Source organism: Lygodium microphyllum, chromosome 14 (genome assembly GCF_053477565.2).
Source record: "Lygodium microphyllum isolate KBCC chromosome 14, Lygodium_microphyllum_v1.1.10, whole genome shotgun sequence".
NCBI lineage: Eukaryota > Viridiplantae > Streptophyta > Polypodiopsida > Schizaeales > Lygodiaceae > Lygodium > Lygodium microphyllum.
The window spans coordinates 17,490,563-17,501,583 of NC_141148.1; the positions used below are offsets into that span (position 1 = coordinate 17,490,563).

Genomic DNA, 11,021 nt, shown 5'->3' on the forward strand with positions numbered 1-11,021 from the left:
GACACATGAATTCTGATGAGCACCACAATGGCAGTGGATCTTTTCTTTTTTTTTTCTAAGTTTGGTCTTCCCTATGTGCAAATAATATAGATCTTGAGCTGAATGACAATGGAGCTTCACCGCACTAGGACCCTCCTTGAGGACCCTACCAAGCAGAACCGAGTGTTATACACACCATGAGGCTACAAGGTGTCCAAGACTTGAACACAACCTCACAATAATAAGCCCAAGTGTTAACATCAAATTTTGGGCAAGGGCATCGACCAAATGTGGGGCCCTGTACCCAATAAGTCATGGAGCCATGACACGTCATAACCGCATCATTTGTGCAACACAGTCCCACCATTGGCCTTTCTACCCATGTATTTGAATCGCTAAGTTTCTCTATCGACAACACAAGCCCCCACATATGGTAGAATAGGGGAAAGCCCTTACCAAGTGATTAATGAGACCACCTCTCGCAACTCTTGGAAATTGTCCTGGCATCACAAGCAAATCCTAACTTGTTTTGATTTCGTGTTACAACCCTAAACTCGTGTTAGTGTTACCATCAAAAGCAAAGACACTAGATTTTCAAATCTGGAGTAACATATAGAACAAGGCCAATGAAAGTCCAATAACGTGCATTAGAAACTACCAAGTATTTTATTCCAAAGAGGTACATCTACACCCTACCAAAGGGGCTACAAGCAAATAGAGAGCGTGGAAAGGTCTCATGTTGATTGAGATACACATTTATAACATTCAAGACCAAGAATTGTAAAGCCCAACTGCACTAGCAACACAAGATAACCTTCCCTGTTATCTTTACCACACCAACTTCAAGACAAGATAGCTTTAAAGCAAGCTCGGCACACTCACATAAGCCTTCTCAAGCAACTCCCGTATGGTAAGCAAGCTTCAATGAGTGCTTGACATCAGTGACATTCGACCATGCTCTCCAATGTTCATAACAACATACCTGGCTGCAAAAAGATGAGAGATGGTATCATCCTTCATCTTTCTTCACACTGCTTCATCCTGAGATTTCCCATTCCACTAACTTTAGAAGCATTTCAACATCTCTGGAAAGCTCCAATTCACTCATAACACAACAGGCCACTTTGGGACCATGTAGCATGACCTCTCCAAAAGCATTGTACCGAGCCAGAAGACATACTTCTATGTTCTACAGTCCTGACCTACTCATTTCCTTTCTATTTTGGAAATAAAGCTATACCTCAGATTGAACTCAATGAGGCACAAGGCTGCCAAAATAAAGCTCAGACTCATCTTTCTTCCAACTCTAGTTTTCAAATTACATATGATTCAAAAGATCTTAAATATCTGGTCCAAAATAATTAAAGGGTCATACTTGAATCTCAATCGTCAACTTTCAAGTGGAGGGGTGATTGAAGCTTCACTCAGAAAAATGGAGAATCAGCCAAGTAGTGCCCTGTGACAACCCAGTGGGAGAATCGACCCAAGAGAGATTTTTTTGAGGGCTGATCAATATGAGCAAGTATGTTTACAATTGAGGGTGCAGGCTATCCTTTCTGTCGTGTGGGCAAACCCTTTTCCACTTTTTTTATTTCAAAAATCAGCATCCTCCACATTTTGAGAACAAACAGCTCAGCCTCCTCATCCAAAATTTTCTCCAGAAGTTCCAGCATGTGAGCCGCAGTTACATGCTGTCTAGTATTTGATACAATAAAATCTACCAAAGTAGCCTCTTCCTCTCCTAGATATTCAGTGATCTTTTTTAGAATCCAAGGTCTCATTCGATCGTGCAGCTCATACTGTAAAACACCAAGAGATGATTGTCAGATAGGTAAATGAAAGAAAATAAGGACACTCATTTCAAACTACTTACCTGATCATATATTGCCCAGTCTATTTTATATGCAAAAAGCTCTTCTTTTGTTTTTGGAATGGTATCAATCAGTTGCTTGGCTCTTTCCCGTTCCCTAGACTTATCTGCATCATCTTTCACTGCTGTGTCTCTGTCCTTCTCTTTGATTCGGTCTTCCTCCCTTTCCCAGTAGTTTCTCTCTCTTTCTTTTGACCTGTCATTTAGGCGTTTTGACCTTTCTCGATCAAACTCAGCCTCATCTTTAGAAAAGGTAGCGCCTAGATTTGACAGGCTTTTTGCAAATTCAGCGGCTGCAACAAGGTTTGGGGCAACAGAAGGAGTAGCAGGCTTTGCCGATGTGACAACCTGCATTTCCTCCGCAGAATAATCAATGGGAACCAATTGCCTTAAACTACGATCCCTGGGTTCCTCATCTTCATCTTCCTGGTGAAACACAGAAGGAACAGCAGCTCGCTTACCAGATCCTATGAGACCAAACCCCAGCTTCTTAGGCACTGGAGTACCAGCCCTTTTTCCATCTTCCTCTTCAACCAGGATATCAGAATTACCATTCCTCGAAACATCATCACCTGCCAAAACATAATATTGGATAGATGTAAGCACCCTCAATAAAGATATCTACTCTCAGACTTATTTATTTAAGTAACAAATCAAGCTTACCATTAGGCAGCGCATTCTGCTCCTTGCTTTCAGAGTTAGGTAGTTCTTCAACTATCATGGTTGCCTCCACTTCCATATAGTCATCTTCAGTCTTTTCAATCTCCATCTGTTCAGCTTCAGCAAGCTTGAGTTGCTTTTCTTCAGCTTGCTTCTTCCTTGCTTGTTCTTCTATCTCCTCTTTCAGCTTACGCCGCTTGGCTTCAATTATTTCTTGTTCCTCCCTCTGCCGATCTTCCTCATCGTCATCTTTCTCTCTTTGTATCCTTCTGCGTTTTTCATCAAATGTATCCCCTCTATGCCTCCTCTTCCGCCATCCATCTTCTTCACTATCTTCTTCTTGCTCCTTCATCAACCTTCGCCTTTCTCTCTCTCTCTCCTTCTCTTTCTCCTTCTCACGATTCCGCAACCGCTCTCTATCCTTTTCATGCTCCTCCCACATTCTCTCCCTTTCTTCATATGCCCGTTCAGCTTCTCGACTTCTATATTCACGATCTCGCTGTCGCCGTTCTCGCTCCCTTTGTCTGTCCCGTTCGAGCCTGTCAAACTCACGCTCCTTTTCCCTTTTCTGTTCACGTACTTTTTCCCTTTCTCTGTCCCTCTCTCTGTCACGATCCCTACCCCTATCCCTCCTGTCCCTATCTCTATCTCGGTCCCTTTCCCTGTCTTTATCCCTGTCTCTGTCCCTATGAGAATCTGACCGTCTCCCACGATCAGACGAGCTTGTTTCTGGCCTGTCAAGCTCAGAGCTTGCTTTGTTCTCACTTGTTTCCTCTTCATTCTTTCCTTCATGTCCATCTGCTGTAACAGGAAGAAACACAGCAATATAACCACGAGACTACATGTGCTTTATAGCAAGTTTTGCAAATCAAATTACTAGGAAAATATGAAATAACATTACCATTTCTCCCACCATCAGTAACAGACTCACCATCTCTGGATTTTCCAGGAGCTTCTGACATTGAATTGGATTTACCAGCATCTGAAGCACTAGGTAGAGGTGGTGGAGGAGGGAGAGGTTTCAATTTCGCCCTGTTAGGTCTACTTGTTAGAATCCCTTGCCACAGTTATACCGTATAATGACTTGACGACAATTGATAACTTCAGCAAATATACCATATAATGACTTGAAGAGAAATGATAACTTCAGCAAATGCCCAATACCCAAAATCATGTAAAAAGAGACGAAGACGGTGTTACCTTTCCTCTAACATGTTCGTTAGCTTTTTAAGTGCATCATTATCAGCTTCTTTATCTGCATCATTGACAATGCCAAATTTCTTTGCACTTTCCTCTGAACCCTGCTCTTCAGCAGATGCTTCTTTTTTTGAGACATCTACAACAGGCTGCTTCACAGGTTCAGGCACATCAACACCAGGAGCTGTCTCCACCTCTGTGTCTACAGACTGACTGTTTTGTTCCTTCAACTGCTGCTCTCTTTCAGCCTTCTTCTGAACATAACGTTCTAAATATTCTCTTGTTGCTTGGTTAACATTGAGCTGCCATACAAATTCTAACCAAATCAGATCCTTTTTCTAAAACAGTTCTAAGCGAGCCTCACAGCATTCTGGGACAGGAAATAGCTAAGTTCTACTTGCTGAACGTGAGAGCAGTCTAGAAAAATATGTACAATGAATAACATAGCAGAATCCTCCAGACAGTTAGAAGATTTGAGTTCAATGTACCAACCAATATGTTTTGACTCCTTAAGCTACAAAAGCTTCAGCTGGGCTATATTTGGCAGAGATAAGCATTTTTAGGGCTATTCCCACAAGCAACAAAATAATTTATTTGAACTTGGAAATCAAGTAGGTTAATTATACCACAAGTTCCTGCCCCTCTAAGCTGAATTTGTTCAGCAACCGTAATGCTCGAAGCACTCCTTCAGCTGACTCAAACTCACAGAATCCAAATCCTTTAGGAGTTCCAGTAGTTGGGGCACGTTTCCAGCTCTTTAGAGGCCCACACAGCTGTAAAGAAAAGACACCAAGACATTCAGCTTTCGTTCTTCATGGAGAAAATCATGCACACTTGCAATTGACAGAAACTTACCTCTAAAATAGACCTTAGAAACTCATCATCCACCGTTGGAGCTATCTTTCCAACATATACTGTGGTCTGTGGCTTATCAGGTAGAAGAAGAGGGCCAACACCCTTAGCACCCAGATCTGATCCCACAGGCCCCAACGGAAACTTGGGAGGAATGACACCTGGACGCAGTACTGGTCGTGGTAGAGACAATGTGCTACCTGCTTGAAGTGGAGGTCGAGAAGGAAAAGAGGGAGGACGAACCATGGGTGTAAACACGGGTACACGGGGTGCCATGCCTGCAGGAGCAGAGCCAAGAACTACACAAAATCCCAGTCAAAACCATTAATTTTAAGAACTGCAAACTGAAAAGATGACAATCTCTTAATCATGTTAAACCTGAGTAATTCTGAACACTGATATTAATTTGTCAATCTTTACCAATCAGTAACTTGTATACTCCACACAAAAACAAATGTTAACATCAGAAGTACAGGCATCCTGTGATCCACTCAAAAGCCAAATCGATTTTTACTGACCTTAAAATGTGAACACCCAGATGTGTTCCATTACAAAAGCAAACCACTAACTGGGTATAGTAAATCAAACATGCCACAGCATACACTTGCATTCTGATAAAAAAATAAACTCACCTACACTTGAAAGCTTGCAGCTCAAACATGGTCTGCAGTTTCTTGAAGCTCAAACTGGAAAAAGTGAAGATAAATTTGCTCTTGAAATTCAAACTACAGACTGAAATATCCTATATAGACACTGCAGCTCTTAAACCTCAAAACTTCAAAAACATCAAAAAAGGAATTTGCTGTTCATACTCAAAGAAAGAAATAAAAACATCCTGAGCTTTTTAGAGCATTATATTCTCTAAGACACCATTAACTCGGTTAGCTTCAGAATAAGCATACAAAAGTCTGTCTCCATTTCTTAACCTGAGCTAATCCAAATTCAAACTGTCAAACCTGAACATTAATCTGCAAGCAAAACCAGTTGTTTTGAAGATTAAGTTTGTAGCAGAAGAGTCCAAACTGTCCAATCAGATGACACATGATACAGCCGTAAAAGCTTGTCAGGGAACCTCCCGCCTACTCCTGACCTAAGTTCACATTTTGAACCAGATACTGTAGCTTTTTTGTCACAGCATGCATGTGATATTTAAAACTACACTCTTAGACATTTTTAAAATGTATGAGCGCAAAATTTAAAATCACACTCTTACACCCAAATCTGTAAGATATCACACGGACAACAAGTAGACAACACAAATTCATTGCAAACTCCACAACAGCCAAAACCATGAGAAGATCCATACGTCAGAATGTGATGCCTCTACCCTCATCCACACACCTCAAGAGTAGCTACATAAATCAATTCCACTGTAACTGAAAACATGCTGATAATTTGCTATTCCCATTCCTTGAATCCCTCAGTTCCTATTTATGTACATTTGATAAAACACTTTACATGAGTCAAACCCTCCTAGACCTCAGGCAGCACCAGTCCTACTGCGCTGTATGCCATGAACATCATCATGATCATACATCAGTTCTGCACACTAATGTCAGTCACCATATCCTGAGTGGTGGGGTGTGGCACAGGTATCAGCCTGTAGGGGGACATGGGAGCAGCAAGTGTAAGTTAAATTACCAGCTAACTATTACTTCTCAGTATGCCATTAACATCATGAACATACATCAGTTCTGCACACTAAATTCTAATGTCAATAACCCTAGAGTAAGTGGTAATCTGTGGGACAGGTATCACCGGATAGACTGATGAGGCACAACCTGAAGCAGCTGAAAACTTGAGCAGAGTGTCCATATTGATAAGACTGTTAAGCGGCAGTTGCACTTAAGTCATTAAACATTCCTTTCAGACAAGCATTGCTGTTGAGAAAAGAACTCTGCTCTGACACTGGTATGATGCTTTACAGAGCATGCTCTTGGGTTTACACAAGGTAAGACCATTGTTGTAAAAATCTCTTGAAATTGAGATAGATGTAGATTGGTGAAGTTGAAGTTTGTAATTCAGCATTACTATCAAACATAGTCACAAAACGTGCACTCACCACTCCCTTGTCCCCTGCTCTCCAGCCCCTCTCCCCTGCAAGCAGCCATTACCTTACAAGCATACACAAGTTCAGCAGCCTTACCCTGTTTGGACTGTCGAGCATACTATTCGTGCCAAGGCCTTCCTACGGCACTGGGACTTCGGCTCCTTTTTCCATATGGCCCCCCAGATGGTCTGGCACTATAGCCCACCAGATTGGTTGTCCATACAACCATTGCATTTGTGATGTACTGCAACACTCTTTACAGAGTTCCTAGTACTTGGTACCTTAAAATCAGGGGGACAGTATTCTATTCCTGCTAGTATGGGGTCCTATATATCCTCTACAGTTCTGAATACCTAGTTGACAGAAAAGGAGCTCCAAGTCATCCACACTGTTAGGTGGTCAAGCAAAACTTCAGCTACTGGTACAAAGCAAACTTATGCAGCTCAAGCCAGAGGAATTCAGGAGTCTGAAAATCCGCAGAGTCAGCGAAAAAACACTTACTCAAAAAGACATTGAGTACCACCCTTAAAAATACATACACCAGCGAATTCACACTATCTGTAACATCAAATGCCCTCCATCGACAACAAAAAGATAGTACCGCTCTTAGGCATTTGCCTCTTCATAATACTCTTTGTCTGAGCAGATAGCAGCTACAGCCTAGAATTTCTGAACTCAGTCACAACACAGCGCAACCATAGTTGGTAGGTTCATTAGTAGACATGGCTCATCTCTCCTCATCAAGACATGGGTTCAAACCTCTGCTCCATCATTCCATACTAACTGGAACAACCGAAAACTCTTCTCTAGCATTTTGGCATACATCTTGGCTTTGTCATTGCTGATCATGCAGGAAGATTATAATTTACTATTTTACAGGTAGCTCAGCACCTTATGCAAACATCTAGAGTGACCATTCAATGAATCTTCTCCTGTGTGGTGACATCACACCACAAGGAGTTAATGTCATATCATTGGCCCCTTTACCCTAACTAAGTGTCTGGCCAGAGTAGCACAAGGAAAGCACTCCAATAGAGCTGTCTTTTCAAGGAAAAGAAAGGACAAAATTGTCACCATACCAATAGTTTTTCAAAGTAGTGGTAGTAAAAGACTGCATAAAAGCTAACTTTTCAAACGAGAAAGCAGAGGGGAAAGAGAGGAGCCCAAGACTCTTGAGAGGAGAAAATCTCATCACAAACTAAAAGGGGGACATATTAAAGCTAGTCAGAGGATCCACCTAGAATCCCAGTTGGAATATCCAGTTCATCTAAATAAACCATTTAGTATTCACACAGCAGCCAGGTTGACGGATTGACCACACTAAACATTGATCAGGAGACTTTGTACAGTGTTCATCCAGGACTTACATCGACTGTCAAACATGTCGATTTGGTTACGACATGGTGCAGTAAGGCATTGTTTGATTCTAACAAATGGAAGCATTGAATGAGGTCATACAACCAATATTTATTGGTCTTGCATCTAGCCCTACAAACAAGGAAATTGTATCCTTACATAAGCCCGTCCTCCATTATGTAAAATTACGAAGTTTCAAGGAAAACTTGTAAACAGGGGCCATGTGCTGCTGTGAGAAGAATATTTTGCATACCAAAAGGAATGGTGAAGGTTGTTTACCCGAGTCGCACAGTTCCAAGCTCACCAAAACAACTGAGATGCACTGCTGTAGGAGACAACACCCCCGTCACCCCTTTTGCACAACCCAATCTAAACTAACATGTTCCCTCAAGCACCGATCACAACATTTAAAAATGTAAAATACACCCAACCTCGTGGTTAAAATATACCCACCTCCAGGAGGTACTAGCTGAGGAGCTGGAACAGGGCCACTGGCATACACAGCACGTGCAGGTGTGAATGGACGAGCAGGTTGTGCAGCTACAGCACCTGGTCTTGGAGTTGATGCTCCGATAGTGACTTGTGGTGCATGTCCTGGTGCCTGCCCAGGAAGAACAGTCAAACCAGGCACTTGAACTGCAGCAACTGAAGCTGGTGCACTGGGTGTCCCTTGACCTGGAGTTCCCATGATCCCTTGAGTAGGCATGCTGGGTGGTAGTATTCCACCTGGGCCAGATGGCCTTATGGTTGGCCGTGAAGAAGGAACTGGTGCAAGAGTAGCTGGCGGAGGAAAACCTGCAGGCACTGGTGCAGACAGCAAAGACTGCGTTTGGGCTGGAGTAGCTAAGAGCTCCTGCTGCCCTTCTGAGGCTGTTGATGTTCCCGCACCTGACACAGTGGTCACAATACCCAAGGAGGAACCAGGCAGAAGTGCGGCTGCCAAGCCTGGAGTTGGAGGAGTAGCTGTGGCAGTCATAGAACCTTGAATTCCTGAAGATTGGGACGAAGCGCCTGTGGCAGGATGTGAAGCTCCAGACACGTTACCTGCAGACATAGATCCTTGTCCAGAACTTGTTCCTGGTAGGGATGATGGAGACGTGGACTGATTCATCACTTGTCCACCTGATGTAGAAACTTGAGAAGACTGGCTGGACTGCTGGGTTCCTCCAGGTGCGGTTGGCAGTGAAGTAGGCCTCAAACCCCCAGAACTGTTAGAAAACCCTCCAGCACCAGTGGGCATTGCAAAAGAACCCTGTGAGGGAGTCACTGGCACAGATGATCCACCTGCGCCAGCTAAAGCCTGACCAGAAAAGCCACCAGCTGAATTTGCATTCCCTCCAGGACCTTGAAAGGAGAACCCAGAGGCAATATTTGGCATAGGAAAGGCAGGAGCACTGGCATTAGGTGTAGCTGCAGGAGTATTAACAGATGTTCCAGAGTATGAAAATCCGCCTGCCAAAGGAAATAATGGAGGTGGACCAGAAGACGAGCCTGATGAGGGTGGATGGTTCCCTCCTGGACCTGGAAATGAGAACCCGTGTGAGGGGACAAATGAAGGGGGCGGAGGTGGCACTGTTTTGGCACCAGAACTTTGATAAGAAAAACTGGATGCTGAATTTGACATGATAGGTGGAGCTCCCGACGGCTGGAAATTTGCAGAAGCATTCTGGAAAGTAAAGCTCCCAGATGACATGGAGAAGGAAGGGGGAACGGGAGGCACTGGGGTAGATGAGGCACCGGAAGCTTGTGGTGGTGGGTTAGGGGATGAGGCGGCTCCTCCTGCTGCTCCTCCTCCTCCGCCTCCCCCTGAGGGAGGAGGCGTGGACACGGTCACACCTCCTCCTCCATACGACATGTTCATGGCCCGCCCTTGATCCAATTAGACTCGGTGTACTACAACAACCTGGTGGATCGATCAGTGTGCCAAACCAACCAAATCCAAAGGGTCAAGAACGCAAAGTGGAGAACGGCCACAATAGCTCCTTGCAAAGAGCCCCTGCACCAATGACCTTCGTCTCCAACCGCATAGACACCTTCCCGCGCCGTCTCCCAGGGAAGCTCTGCTGTTGCTCGGTCGTTCTGCTGCCCCAGCTGTAACCCTAGACCGAAGACAAAGAAACCGATCTGCGTCTAAAACATCCTGCTTAACCTAACCAAGTGGGAATAAGAAAATCCAAAACAAAAAAAATACCCAAAGCTCCGTACCTGCCCTCAATTGATACCGGCCTCTTTGATGGATCCCCGCCAGAAAGGCCTGTTGGCCTTATGAGGACGCAAACACTACGAAAGTCAACACGACGCTGCACAACTTGGTGGGAGATCTTGGCGATTACTGTATGGAAGAGACAGACACAGAGGGAGAGAGAGAGAGAGAGAGAGAGAGAGAGAGAGCTACCGCACCTTGCGTTGGCGCCCAGTGCCCCCAAACCCTAGACGAGAAGATCTTCCAAGTTCTAGCACAAAAAGCTTTACGACAGCGGATCCAGAAAATTAGCATCTAACGATTTCTACCCTTGCGATGTTGCTAGGTTCAACGAGGTTGTGAACTAACCATAAATACGTGTTTTTTTAATCTTCCAATGGTTTCTTGTTGATTTTTATTTAGTTTAAACAAATCATTGGAGAAAACAAAGGGAAACAAAGGGCGCATTATCGTGCACAAGAGTATTGTTTTTTTTTTTTGAAATGTGAGAAGGATTGAAGCTTGCACTTGAGAGTTATGGTGGGAGAATAAGAACAAGAAAGAGAGAGACAAGAAATGGGAACTCCAATAGTCACAATGTGTAACCGGGCCTTCCTTTATTCAAACTGTCACTAAAAAAATAAAGAATAAAGTGACGGTGACGAATGCCCGCCACCTGCAGTGTGCAGTGGCGGTGACTGTCAGTGTAGTAATACACAGGCAGCTAGGCGGATGCACATTTATCCCCAACAACTTCCCCCTTAAAGACGAATCTGCCCTAGTGAGGAGTGAAAAAGAATAAGAAAAAAAAGACAGTACAACATGTACACATGAACAACAGGATGAGGAAAAATATCATCTCATCCCACGCCCAT

The 11,021-nt window shown here is 43.7% G+C and overlaps 1 protein-coding gene across 9 annotated transcripts; it reads right to left on the bottom strand.

The window, feature by feature from the left end:
* Positions 1-608: 608 nt before the first annotated feature.
* Positions 609-10,463, bottom strand: LOC148025371 (splicing factor PWI domain-containing protein / RNA recognition motif (RRM)-containing protein). 9 transcript variants are annotated; one of them, XM_087692436.1, is made up of 10 exons: positions 10,365-10,463; positions 10,170-10,226; positions 8,418-10,063; positions 4,562-4,857; positions 4,333-4,479; positions 3,710-4,008; positions 3,411-3,541; positions 2,513-3,310; positions 1,853-2,421; positions 609-1,778 (listed from the first exon to the last, which is right to left on the bottom strand). In XM_087692436.1, exons 3-10 carry the CDS (start codon positions 9,823-9,825, stop codon positions 1,527-1,529), a joined length of 3,900 nt encoding a protein of 1,299 aa, XP_087548562.1. In that variant the 5' UTR covers positions 9,826-10,063; positions 10,170-10,226; positions 10,365-10,463; the 3' UTR covers positions 609-1,526. The 9 variants fall into 9 exon arrangements, with proteins under 9 accessions (XP_087548562.1, XP_087548567.1, XP_087548564.1 ...); XM_087692441.1 differs by having other exon boundaries at positions 8,418-10,088; positions 10,365-10,459; XM_087692438.1 differs by having other exon boundaries at positions 10,170-10,244; positions 10,365-10,425.
* Positions 10,464-11,021: the final 558 nt, after the last annotated feature.

Coding starts and splice junctions, on each gene's coding strand:
- LOC148025371 (XM_087692436.1), bottom strand. CDS start 9,825: ATGAACATGTCGTATGGAGGAGGAGGTGTGACCGTGTCCACGCCTCCT. Junction 3,311..3,410: donor TACTGATGGTGGGAGAAATG/GTAATGTTATTT, acceptor TTCCTGTTACAG/CAGATGGACATGAAGGAAAG. Junction 1,779..1,852: donor ACTGGGCAATATATGATCAG/GTAAGTAGTTTG, acceptor GGTGTTTTACAG/TATGAGCTGCACGATCGAAT.